This window comes from Suillus subaureus (genome assembly GCF_016647635.1).
Source record: "Suillus subaureus strain MN1 chromosome Unknown BJ212scaffold_27, whole genome shotgun sequence".
NCBI classification, from domain to species: Eukaryota; Fungi; Basidiomycota; class Agaricomycetes; order Boletales; family Suillaceae; genus Suillus; species Suillus subaureus.
The window spans coordinates 145,746-157,830 of NW_024538583.1; the positions used below are offsets into that span (position 1 = coordinate 145,746).

General features: G+C 48.8%; 4 protein-coding genes across 4 annotated transcripts; 2 read left to right on the top strand and 2 right to left on the bottom strand.

The window, feature by feature from the left end:
- Nucleotides 1-320: 320 nt before the first annotated feature.
- BJ212DRAFT_1371327 (uncharacterized protein) lies at nt 321-2,090 on the top strand. Its single transcript, XM_041336283.1, has 4 exons — nt 321-589; nt 646-1,039; nt 1,092-1,303; nt 1,355-2,090. The coding sequence occupies exons 1-4, from the start codon at nt 389-391 to the stop codon at nt 1,862-1,864; spliced, it is 1,317 nt and encodes a 438-aa protein (XP_041190376.1). The 5' UTR covers nt 321-388; the 3' UTR covers nt 1,865-2,090.
- A 2,097-nt stretch (nt 2,091-4,187) lies between these two features.
- On the top strand, nt 4,188-7,271 carry BJ212DRAFT_1371357 (Sec34-like family-domain-containing protein). The gene is made up of 11 exons (XM_041336284.1): nt 4,188-4,429; nt 4,479-4,865; nt 4,916-5,086; nt 5,138-5,275; nt 5,326-5,565; nt 5,613-5,704; nt 5,753-6,102; nt 6,154-6,275; nt 6,343-6,568; nt 6,621-6,727; nt 6,788-7,271. The coding sequence occupies exons 1-11, from the start codon at nt 4,253-4,255 to the stop codon at nt 7,217-7,219; spliced, it is 2,442 nt and encodes an 813-aa protein (XP_041190377.1). The 5' UTR covers nt 4,188-4,252; the 3' UTR covers nt 7,220-7,271.
- A 281-nt stretch (nt 7,272-7,552) lies between these two features.
- BJ212DRAFT_1578835 (CHAT domain-containing protein) lies at nt 7,553-10,300 on the bottom strand. Its single transcript, XM_041342229.1, has 5 exons — nt 10,275-10,300; nt 10,085-10,223; nt 9,612-10,027; nt 8,560-9,552; nt 7,553-8,510 (listed from the first exon to the last, which is right to left on the bottom strand). Exons 2-5 carry the CDS (start codon nt 10,102-10,104, stop codon nt 7,897-7,899), a joined length of 2,043 nt encoding a protein of 680 aa, XP_041190378.1. The 5' UTR covers nt 10,105-10,223; nt 10,275-10,300; the 3' UTR covers nt 7,553-7,896.
- Nucleotides 10,301-11,036: 736 nt separating this feature from the next.
- On the bottom strand, nt 11,037-11,928 carry BJ212DRAFT_1277164 (uncharacterized protein; the record flags this gene model as incomplete). The annotated part of the gene is made up of 4 exons (XM_041331339.1): nt 11,037-11,171; nt 11,224-11,367; nt 11,419-11,703; nt 11,737-11,928. 4 exons carry the CDS (start codon nt 11,926-11,928, stop codon nt 11,037-11,039), a joined length of 756 nt encoding a protein of 251 aa, XP_041190379.1.
- Between the last annotated feature and the right edge of the window lie 157 nt (nt 11,929-12,085).

A 12,085-nucleotide genomic window follows, 5' to 3' on the forward strand; every position in this document is an offset into this window, starting at 1 on the left:
AGTGTGTTTAGCGTCAGTTCCTTGTGAGAGAGTATTGCTGAGTACTGACGACGCTGTTAAATTTCTCCATCTCAGACTTGGAATGAGACATAAGAACCTTGCAGTTACAGTACTAAAAGCGACACAACCAGGCTGGGCGGCCAGGGCTCAGGGCTGAGCGCTCAGCTCAATCCTGCGGGTGACACTGCATTTTCTTGCTGTGTATTCGACGACGGAGCAGTCAATACTGCGGCGAAATCAACCTTGCTAAGTCTCCCAGACCGGGTGCACACCGTGGTGTAGTAGCAGGACCCAGCTTACCTAATAAGAACGGTACAGTCTAACAAGTCTGTTGTCCAAGTTGAACTCTGCATATATACTTATTTTCGAGCCATATTGCTGCTCCTTCATGTTATCAAATATGACATTTGGATCGCCAACCATTCAATCGCGTCATTCATCAGTTCAAGAGCCTCATCCCTCGCCCACATCTTCCATATTCGCAGGCATAGACGACGAACTCCGTGATGCTTGGCGTGTTCACTCTCATGGTCAGGAAGAAGATCTCAGATATGCCCTTGATCGTGTAATCAAGAGAGTGGAAGAGCTAGTGCGTGGATAGGTCTGCTTCACTGTGGTAGTAATAAATCGGTCATGATTCGCTAGTCGTCCTTGCTCAAGATCGCGTACAAGACTCAAGCGGAACTAGAGACATCACTGAGCGTTGCAAAATCTAATTTACAACTGATGATGTCCAACAATGAGATGCTCGAGGAAGCTCTCAGACGTGAAACTCCCTGCAGCGCGAAAGATGTTGGGTGGCGGCGCTGGAGCGCACGAGAAGCGCAGAACATGCAACGTGTATCAGAGGAAGAACATAGAAGGAGTCTCGATTATGGCCCTTTGAATGAGTCGGGCGCACCGTCCCACCCCGGGAATGCTCCATCAATTGCTGTCAATGGTACAGAGCTATCTCCAACTACCTCTTCTCCGGCGACTTCATCTGCAACTTCCCAGAATAACCAGGAGGGTCGTTTCTTCGGATTCAGGTTCAGTAGTGGTATGCTTATCTGCCCTCATATAATTCATTCTTCATCTACATCTTGATACAGGATCAAAACCTCCCGCTGCTCACATTCAAAAACACCCTTCTCATTTAACATCACCTTCCTTGCCAACTCTTGTAGCAAGCACAAGAGAGAAAGAGCTTCTTGAGCTTCGAGAGCAGCTTGAACGGGAACGCCTTGCACATACATTAGCGACTGCAGAGAAGGCTGCTATCGAAGCTGAGCTAGAGTCCTTGTCACAAGCACTCTTTGAGGAGGTATGGTTTCTATTCGTCTCAAGTTATTCAGCAAACTTATACATATTCCAGGCAAACAAGATGGTCGCGACTGAGCGCATTAAACGCGTCGAGACAGAGGAAGAACTACAAGAAGTGCGGTTAGAAAAGGACGCACTTAAGGAAGCACTGCGACTGATCGAAGTTGAAAATGGTCGACTTCGGGGTGCGCAGCTTTCTGCAGGAGGAATATCGGATAAAACTCCACAACCGCCATCTTCACATTCTCGAAGTTCTTCGCGAGATGCAATAAAGTCTCCGCCGACATCTCCTTCATCCTCATCTTCGGCTATTGATGATGTTACCGTACCCTTGGCACTTTCGCCGAGTGCCGCCTCGTTTACGTCAGACAATCCGGAGCATCTTACAGACTTCGCCCTTGAGCCAGCACCGAAACCTCCATTTGCAGCGTCACACCGGAAAACGCAATCCGTGGGGAAAGCAACCTCCAGCCTTCCAGACAATTCTCCTCCCCTGGGTTTAGGCTTCGCTAGCCCGACATCAGTATCTTTTATACCTGATGAACCATCCCCTTGGAACTGATCTTAGTACATATCCCGAAGCTTGTTGATAATATTCACTTTTGATTGTTGTAGCCATAGGAATCTCATTTACCCATCACATCAAATAGAAGGATGTTGAATTTTTGATGTGGCACGCTGGACGGGTACTAGTAGAATCTGAACCTGTTTGAACAGAGTGCACAAAGCAGGGGTTTGCATAACGCATTCTCTGAGAGCTGCCAGTTCGTTTTGCCATCATAACTCAGCTTGAAAATGGGCAAAACCGCAAGCCGCTAAATTATATCTCTCTTGTGATTTATATACCAAGTATTGAGGTACTATCGCGGTCGCGTCCTTCATCGGTTCGAGTTCCAGTCCTGCAGGATTCTTCGTGATCTGTCCCAGCAATGCATCACGTCCGTTTGTTGACGCGACGAAATAGCTGGCGAACTATGTGGAATTCTTTGAGCAGCCTTCGCTACATGACATAGACATTAGAGACCTTTGTTTTGACAAAGTGGTCTACTGCTATTTGAACGGTTGATATACCATTGACCAGCACACCCCTCAGTCAGCCAACAAGTGCCATAAACTTAGCAAATAACCTGCTAACAGTAGCTTCAGCTTGGTACTACCATCGCAGTCCACATGTAGAGTATTGCTAAAAACAATAATCAGCTCACGTCGTTGAAGGAGAGTAATGAAGCAATGAAATCAGACGTCCTGTGACATGAATCGAGCTGAGGATGCGTAAGGGAGAAGACTTACTGGTCCGTCAGCCAATCGCTCAACGGATGATACAATTCGGCCCTATCATTTGATGACCTGCATCCTCAACGGGGCAACGAAGAATAGTCGCATGGGAATGATAGGTGAGGTTTCACATCCAGGTTTTCCTTTGTGGGCCGCGATCACAAGTACAGTGTCCGTATATGCTGCACTGCTGTCCCGAGAAAGACCAAGTGTGGCGCGCTACCTGTAAGCAGACCCCGTATCAAAGCGCAATAACCATATAGGTAATGGCATCATCATTTCAGCATGGGAAGCATTGGAATACATGGACCCATACCCCTCGCAAGAACTCCTTCCCGTATAATGCGCATGCGTTTTTAGAACATCCCGAACGGAAACAAGCAACGAACTGGTTCCTGTCTACGCCATCCCCTTCATGCACCTGAACTTCATCTTGAGGGCAACCTAAAAAGCATCTCAAAGTCTCGTCCTTGGCTGATGGAGCATAATCAGTTACTTGATACTCTCTCAGGTGAACGTTACCGTAGACTTACGATTGATAGTACGTCCCAGATTCAGCTGCACAAACGACGCCTGGTCGCTACTTATTATGCACAATATATCGCTGTGACCCTGAATGTTGCGCGTTTGCAGAAGGTCGGAGAACTCCGTAGCTGAGAGAGCAGCAACGTTGACATGACACTTGAGGCAATTGAAGGACCGGATACAACTTGTACGCATTACTCTATTTTGCTGCTGTAGTATGTTATTACAGGCGTAAGATAGAGCAATGCGTTTCTGTTGGTTCGTAGGAAGGACAATACAGATGGCTGTCTGCATCGGATGGAATCTCCTGACATTGCAGTGTCGTATGAGTGTGTAAACAACGGACTTGCTATCATGAGATACTTTGGATGTGGTAGCCATGATGGAGGGGCAAGGGAAGAAAAGGAGAAAGTGGAGGTATAGAAGAACATGGGGGCCTGCCCAGCACACAGCATGATAAGCAAGCAATACCCGCACGCTCACCGTCACGCACCGTTGCCATTACCCGCCACACACTTCGACACCTCGCCTGGGATCAGACTATGATGTTGTCCTTCGGAGTGCAATTCAACATAGGACTGGGTGATTGGTATTGTGCTTGGCTGGAGAGTTCGCGATGAAGATAATTTACTGAAGCAGCGAAATTTCCTTCAAAAACACACATTTAACGAGTCTCACCCTCAATTAATTTAAGTTTTAGTCCTGCAGGATTCTCCACGACCTGTCTAAACGATGGGGCGCGACCCTTTGACATAACAATACGCTGGCTTGCAGAGCTCCAGACGCGGTAGTCAGCGTGCTTTATAAAATATGGCGGGAGTCTCGTCTGCCATGACAATGTCATGAGGCTAATGACTCAGTGGCGTAGTTGGGAGATATGATTTTGTCGGTACAACTAAAGACATATTAGGAGGACCCAACCACTACTAATGGTAAAGTTAAAACCATCTATCATACTGGATGCAATAGCATTACTTACTACTTGCAAACTTGGGTTGAACACTTGATAGAGCTACTCATTGTGGTAGTAAACAGAGAGGACTTCAACTCATCATAGAAATCCCGAATAGGAAGTACATAGTCGTACGTGCTTATACTTGAACTTTACAGCAGCTGAGCTCGACGTCATGTTCTGGTGAGAACCAGCGTTATGTCAAAGGCGCCTGCACCCCATCGCCGCGCAGGCATTCCTGCTGCATCGACACCACGACCCAAGCCGCAGTTCACTATCGAAGAATGGGAAGCTAAAGCACCTCTCACTGACCTGGCGCTCAAGAGCGTCGCGGCGGTCAAAGCTGCCAGCGAGAGAACACCTCTCCCGCTCAAAGTACAGTCAGAATGATTTATTGTGCCGCTCATTGCTGAATACACATAAGTTTAGCGTCGATGAGGACGAGTCCTCGCGTCCTTCTACACCCAATCTACGGGGGAAGGTCGGATCGGTGTCGCGTCCCTCAACACCAGTGCCAGCATTTACTCGCCAGTTTGCCAGTCACGCGCTGCACCCGAAGCAGCCAGTACAAACTCCCCAACAATTCTACGACTGGGTTGCACAGATAGATAGGTCCGTAGCACATAGCCAGGAAGCGCACTTCCGCGCTCATGTCGCGGTGGTATCCGAACACCTGAACACAGCAGACACACTTATTGAGCGTATAGACGAGGTTGACAGGGAGGTTGGTGGGCTGCTTGAAGGCTGGCGAAGTGTGGAGGAGGGCGGAAAGAATCTGAAGGATGCGTGCGAGCGGTTGCTGGAGGAAAGAGTAAGCAACTGGGTGCTGGAATATCCTAATCGCTTATTCTTTCACACTAGGACAGGCTTCTTGAACTCACTGAAGAAATCGGAACTAGACTTGAGTACTTCCAAGAACTGGAACACGCAACGCGCATGCTCAATCATCCTGGAGAGTCCCTTGTCCTTCAGACCGACTTCTTGTACATGGTAGAGCGCGTGGATATTTGCATAGATTATCTCAAGGCTCATGTGAGCCCTTATGCCATTTGCCAAGATGTTATACTGACTGAATACTTTCAGCGATATTACAGAGAAGCGGAGATATACCTACTCCGCTTTCAGCAGTGCATGACGAGAGCCATGACACTCATCAAGATGTTTTTCGTTGGTTCGTTAAGGGCATTGACTGCCGACGTTTCCAGAAGACTGTCAGAGAAGGTAAACTTATTCATTACTTATACACGGTCTCTTGACACCGCGATTTTCAGGATGTGTCATCGACAGCACAGATGCACCTGCTTTACACCAGGTTCCGCAGTGTCACTTCTCAGCTTTCTCCTTTGCTTAGCGAGTTAGAGCGTCGTGCCGAAGCTCATCCAGAGGACTTGTCAGCACTGCTTTCAGAATGTCATTATGCTTATTTCGCAGCACGTAAAGGCTTACTGGTGGGACGCCTGATGGAGGAAATACGTGGACTCGATCCAGCACACACTGAGCTAGTTGAATTAGTGAGTTGCAAGCGGTTGTGCTCGGTGATTTACTCATTCAAGAACAGACGAATGCCGGTTGCAGTTATCTGAAACACCTCTGCACGGATGAGTTTAATCTCTACCGAGAGTTTTTCAACTCTGGCGAGGACCAGCTCTAGTGAGTAGCATTTTGTTGTCTCTGCTTACACTCATCGATGACATCAAGCACTTATCTTGAGAACTTATGCGACTACCTTTACGATGACCTGCGCCCCCGGATATTGCATGAAACTCGCCTCACAACACTCTGCGAAGTATGCACGGTGCTTCAAGCTCTGATGGTTCTTGATGTGGCAGAGCTCCCAGAGGAGCCACCTGACGAAGGCAACCTAATCGTTGATTTTGATCAGCCAAAACCCAAAGGTCTAGGGCAACTCCACATCAGTCACCTTTTGCAGATGGTCCTCCAGGATGCACAAACCCGGTTGTTCTTCAAAGCACAGTCGGTTATTCAGTCCGATATTCGATATTACACGCCGAAACCAGAAGATCTGGCGTATCCTGATAAGCTCGTCAGTAAGTGCATGATTCTACCTGCTCTAGACACTGTCTGATAAGCGCCGTCAGCCGCGCGGAAGCCTGTTTCTCAACACGAAATCAAGGAAAAGGACAGTGTAAGCCAGCTTTTCCAGCTGCCCTCATTAGACAAGAAAGAAACGTGGTTTCCGACCTTGCAAAAGACGGTATGGGTATTATCTCAACTGCATGACTCGTCAAGGTATTCACTTCTCTTGTGCGTTTTGACTGGATGCTGAGTTCACGCAGCCCGCTATTTTTGAAGATATCGCGCATGAGGCTGTGAGCCTTTGTCGTCAATCACTAGTCACATCGTCCAATTTGGTCGAACAAAGAAGTTCTACCGGCGTGCTAGATGGCCAGCTATTTCTCGTTCGCCATCTCCTGATTTTGAAGGAGGTTGCAAATAATTTGGATTATACCCCGAAAGATACAGAGCCGAGGTTCGATATAGGCGGTATGACGGGTGGGTATTTCTTCATGACGCTGGATCATCCTGTTGACTTTCTCGATTACAGATACCTTGGCGTCAGTTCTGAATCGCACGACCGCATTACTACCAGATGCTCTTTTCGCTTCTTTGGGAATGCCTCGAGGACATGATACCCTTTCAGACTCTCGACATGTAAACGATGCGTTTCTTTCTCTGACTCTCCATCCCTGCTGACATCGACTCCTGATACAGGACATAGATCAAGACCTGAAACGTGCCTGTCAGGAAGTCATCTCATTCTGTGCAAAATTGCCCTGTGAGCCTCTGCAAGAGTGGGTGGACCGCGTACGAGCATTCAATGACGCCCGCGTAGCCTTCTTGCCAGGGTCACAGGCCCCACTCCTCACGGAGCAAGAGTGGGCAAAGCAAGCTATCGCGGAGAATCTTCATCAAGTCTTCGTCGAAGCCTGCGAACGGGATCTGCGGTCATTCGTGACGAAGCTGCGGCTGTACCTCGAGGATGATCGGACGGTGTCTGTGCTAGTCACGCATATAGAGGAGGCGATTATTGATGATTACCTCAAGTTCCAAAATGTGGTATGGAACATGTATGCGGGGGCGATGAAGACAGTCGTATTTTCGCAAGACTGTCTGCGGGATTATTTGAAGAGTATATGTAATTAACGTACTATACTGTGCTTGAATTTAGAGCGAGCCCTGTCCTTGTCCTTCCCGGGGGTGCCTATGTGCGTCGTCTATCAGTCCCCATAGGTTCAACAACTTCGCAAGTACAATATTAAGATGAGCACCGACCGAACCACTGGCAGGACCGGCAGTGCCCATCCAACACGACCTTGCTCCGGAAGAGTCCGCAAGGCACATAAAGTACTAGCACTTAAGTGAATTAGGGGACCGAACCACTCAGACGGTCATTTGGAGAGTTATGGTGCAGCTGAACCTCAGGTCTCACTGGCAGAAGTTCATTTTGCTTTTTCGTCACACTGTTAACATAACTAAGTCGCTTTTCAGAAAACTACAGCTAGGGTAGTGGATTTATGATACACGCAACGTACACAGGAAAGATTCTGTGCGCGTTAGAGTCCAATGCAAAATTTTAATGCCGACAGGGTATTATCAGTCACTGAAAACACCAAATAAAAAGTGGGAAATGATGAACGGGTCTCAAACAAACTAAACGCCTATGTGAATGGATACAATCTGCTGTTCAAACGGAATCTGCTTGCGCAACGTCTTCACAGCCTTGTGCAACGCCCCTGCAGCACGCTTGCAGTCCAATCTCCCTGAATCGTCAACCAGGTTGTCGTAAAAAAGAGAGACGATCTGGCCTGCAACATCGTCGTCTACATGGAACCTATCACGCTGCGAAATCCGGAGAATTGCATAGCTGCAGCAAGATGAATCGCTTCATCCGGACTCTTCTTATCGCTCACGGTAGTGTGGCAAGCAGACAAGAATGCAAACTCCGGATCCTGCAAGCGAGTTCGTATGATGTCCCTGATCATTAAAGATCCGTCGTACATGGCGAAGGAAGACTCAAACGGTTCTTCTCGATTCGGCATACCATGACAGGCCAGGTGAAGCCACTGTTTTTGGCTTAATGTATCGAACGCTCTCTGGACTGTTGCATTACTGTCCGCAAGCGATGTAAAGGACAAGAAGGGTGCGACACGCTGAGCGACGATACCTAACTCAGCAGCAACACACCAAAGTCCCTTCGCTCCGTCCGGGCTCGCTTGACCGATGGCAACAAAATGCTGAGCGGAGGTATCTCGAGAACCCTGCCGTCTTGCGCGAATGAGGGTGGCCAAAGTTGGGGTGTAGGAGGAGACATAAAAGTGAGAAAAATTATGATTTTTCGGCTCGTAAGGCCCAGCTGCATGGAGAGGAAGCAGGGTGAACTCAGCGGTAGGACACCACCAAATGCGTGAGCCGCGAGGGATGAACTTCCTGAGCACTTCAAGTATAGGGGGCAACTACACGCCTCCAGATCGTGCGTAACACACTGACAATTTTGCATAATTCGGTTTTGTGATCAGAGGTGCCAGCATGCGATGTGAGGAACTGAAATGCGGAGGTCGACTCAGAGACCTCGGCTTGGGTGATATCAAGTGACACGTGTACAGGATCTTGGGAACTCAAGATAATCAAGGCGTCGCAGCTGTAACGACTTGCGTTGACAATAACGACTGGGCCATCTTCTCCTGCCTTCTGCAGGTCAGAGAACAGCGGAGGCAGCAGAAACCTGGCAAAGTCGGGTAGCATGCGGATGCGGGAGATGATACCATCCCACTGAATTATGAGTTCCCGGATCTGCGAGAACTGGTCTTCAAGAGATACATCTAGTGCGTCTAACGCTTTACAAATGCGAAAGCTGAGTTGCTTAAATTCTTCTGCCAAGGCTTCACCGGTGTCACCTGATGCAGAAAGTTCATCTAGCGGTGTGCGGAAGCGGGCCAGCTGGGTCCAGAATACTGCACGGCCTTGTTCTACCAGCTCCACAGCAGTGGTGAGAGTACCATGACGAACACTACACGATAAAGCGTCCATTGCAATGGATGAAGTGGCCTCCCTGATCACATCGAAATGGCGGGAAAAAGAGGATAAAGCAGCAACGTGCCGATCAAGGAACCCCAATGCGGTTTGATAGGCAACCAATGCAGAGTAGTGGTTCAGCTGCTCGGCAGAGGCGGCCCATGACTTCGCAGTAGAAAGATCCTTACGTGAGACTGCATGTGATATTTCATGGAGTTGCAGATAAAACCCAAAGGCCTCCTCCAAGTCTGATGATACACTCTGCTGTTCGAATCTGGCTCGAAGGCTTTTGGCAAGGTTGTTGAGAGACACGGATCGATCAGGATGGCCAAGGGGACGGAACGCGAGTGCAGCTCGATGGAGCTCAATGGCCTTCTCCAGATCAGAAAGTGCGCCCCGTTGTTCGAATCTGGCTTGGAGGCTGTTGGCAAGGTTGTTGAGAGACATAGATCGATCAGGATGGCCTTGGGGATGAAGCGCGAGCGCAGCTCGTTCGAGCTCAATGGCCTCATCGAGATCAGACGGCGCGCCCCGTTGCACAAATCTGTCATAGAGGCTGGCGGCAAGGTGGTTGAGAGAGATGGATGGCCAAGGAAACAGAGCGCGAGTGCAGCTCGATCGAGCTCAATGGCCTCATCGAGGTCAGACAGTGCGCCCCGTTGTTCGAATCTGCTACGAAGTCTGATGGCAAGGTTGTTGAGAAACATGGATCGACCGGGATGGTCTTTGGGACGGAGCGCGAGTGCAGCTCGATGGTGCTCAATGACCTCATCGAGGTCAAACAGTGCGCCCCGTTGTTCGAATCTGCTACGAAGTCTGATGGCAAGGTTGTTGAGAAACATGGATCGACCGGGATGGTCTTTGGGACGGAGCGCGAGTGCAGCTCGATGGTGCTCAATGGCCTCATCGAGGTCAGACAGTGCCCCCCATTGCTCGAATCTGTCATGAAGACTGTTGGTAAGGTTCTTAAGAGACATGAAAAAGATCACTCCTCACCGCTTCAGACTGTCTGCCATGTTATTGTAGTGAAATATATAAAGTTAATCGAGGACGGCAGAGAACCTAGGGGGCATCAAAATAATGAGCGGCACAAAGTGAACAAGACGTCAAGTTGCAAATGCCTCGGCAGCGCTCACTATTGTGTGTCAGTACAAAATCAAGGACAGCCAGGGCGAATACTACACACAGAGCGAGCAGAAATTCAAGTAGTCACCTCCGAGAAAAACGATAGATGAGTCCCAAGTCCTGACTTGAAAACGACTCGAGGGATGACCGTCCTCTGGGTGGTCTTACAAAACCTGACTGTGACGGGACAATATGATAGTCCAGCACAAGCCCGGTGAGATTGATGCGAAAGTGAGTCACTGAGACCATGGGCACTTCTGGGTCAGTCTTCAGCGCTCAGCCTTCAAGGGCTGTGCTTATATTGAAGACGCCCACACAGCAACTTGAACTCGTTACTGGAGTCAATGGGACTGGATTTTCGTTCGACTTCTTGATCGATGTTCGTAGCTTGCTACGTGCAGCGTTGTAGTCGACCCAGGAGCTGAAAAACCGCTGAGTCGGATCGCTCGGGGCCATGGATGAATGACTGGACGCATTACCTTCTTGTTCTATCATGTTCACTAACGACGGGAAGGTAAAGGCCTGTGGCGTGGTCCAGCCTGCTCACGAGCCTAGGAAGAGACAGGTGGGCTCAACATTGGCTCAAGTGACCCACTGTACATACTGAGTGGTTAGATTGGTGAGATATACACGGATTATTAAAAGAGTACATGTAGTAAGCGTACGCTGTACTTTCCTTCAACCTATGGTGGATCTTTCCGTATTGGCGTTCTCATTCTCGGAGGTGTCCACGTCCACTGCCTCTTGGTCCCCACAGCTTCGACAAGTATGCCGCGATCTCATGAATTGCGCATCATGATCATGTCCTGTCGTGCCACAACGTTTACAGAACTCCTGTACTTGTACCCTTGTCGAAGAACACGGCACTTGACTCCGTCAGACGATATTGCAATGCCGACGTACGGGATATAACATGTTCATTTGTATCTTTCATGCTAGGCCCTAAGTGTACGCATATCTTGATGGTTTTGTGAGTTCCGATGCATCAAAAGCAACACAACAGAACGCACCTCCCCGCTCACTGCACCGCTTCGCCCGCTTGCTAAGGGCCTGACCTCAATGTGATAGGTGCATAGTTGAAGCAAGTGCCGCAAGAGTGCATCTGGCTCTGGTGGAGTGATGATGTGATGTCTGACGACTAATGCTGCATCCATCTATGTTTTGGTTGTAAAAGCAGTAAGTGCTCGAAGTTAGCATTGTCTTACCTTGACGCAGAGGGTCCTTAGAGCACGAACAAACCGGGACAAGTCAAGCAGCGAAACCCCGAACCATTCGAGCGATGTGATATCATCCAGGATTACGAGTGGTATTTGGCCATTGGTTCGGGAATCTGACAATTTGACTGATAGCAGATCGTAGATGCACTTTAAAGAGATTTTATTCTCATGTCCCTCTCCACGATTTTGTGATGGTGGATGCTGGTCGAAGACATCTATGAATTGAAAAAATTCGCTATGGGCTACATTGGTGTTCTGTGGTGAAGTCATTTGCTATTAGATCAACGCGATGAAGACTGGACGTACGGCCTTTGAAGCTACTGATTTCCAGCGCTCGAGGCTTTCGGATACAGCGAGAACAATACATTTCGCGGTTTTGCTTTGCTTCAGGTGCAAGTGAAGGAATCGATGCAGTAAAAAGTCAGCTGGAGCTGGAAGTTGATCTGTTATTAGAAGCAGACGACGAGAAGAAACTAGGTCTGGCGCAGGAAACTGCATGATCAAGAAACCGTTTGACTTTCGAATCGTCTATGTATTGTATATGTTGCTCTTCGGAGGTCGCAGACGCGGCACTGTGGACCGCGTCAAAATAGTTACGCCCCACTTCAGCTACTACATACACAAACAAAGCACTCATACTGGTACTCATTTAAGT

Coding starts and splice junctions, on each gene's coding strand:
- BJ212DRAFT_1371327 (XM_041336283.1), top strand. CDS start 389: ATGTTATCAAATATGACATTTGGATCGCCAACCATTCAATCGCGTCAT. Junction 590..645: donor TCAAGAGAGTGGAAGAGCTA/GTGCGTGGATAG, acceptor ATGATTCGCTAG/TCGTCCTTGCTCAAGATCGC. Junction 1,040..1,091: donor CGGATTCAGGTTCAGTAGTG/GTATGCTTATCT, acceptor ATCTTGATACAG/GATCAAAACCTCCCGCTGCT.
- BJ212DRAFT_1371357 (XM_041336284.1), top strand. CDS start 4,253: ATGTCAAAGGCGCCTGCACCCCATCGCCGCGCAGGCATTCCTGCTGCA. Junction 5,087..5,137: donor TAGATTATCTCAAGGCTCAT/GTGAGCCCTTAT, acceptor GAATACTTTCAG/CGATATTACAGAGAAGCGGA. Junction 5,566..5,612: donor ACACTGAGCTAGTTGAATTA/GTGAGTTGCAAG, acceptor ATTCAAGAACAG/ACGAATGCCGGTTGCAGTTA.
- BJ212DRAFT_1578835 (XM_041342229.1), bottom strand. CDS start 10,104: ATGGCAGACAGTCTGAAGCG. Junction 10,028..10,084: donor ATGGCAGACAGTCTGAAGCG/GTGAGGAGTGAT, acceptor TCTTCATGACAG/ATTCGAGCAATGGGGGGCAC. Junction 8,511..8,559: donor CGAATTATGCAAAATTGTCA/GTGTGTTACGCA, acceptor CTATACTTGAAG/TGCTCAGGAAGTTCATCCCT.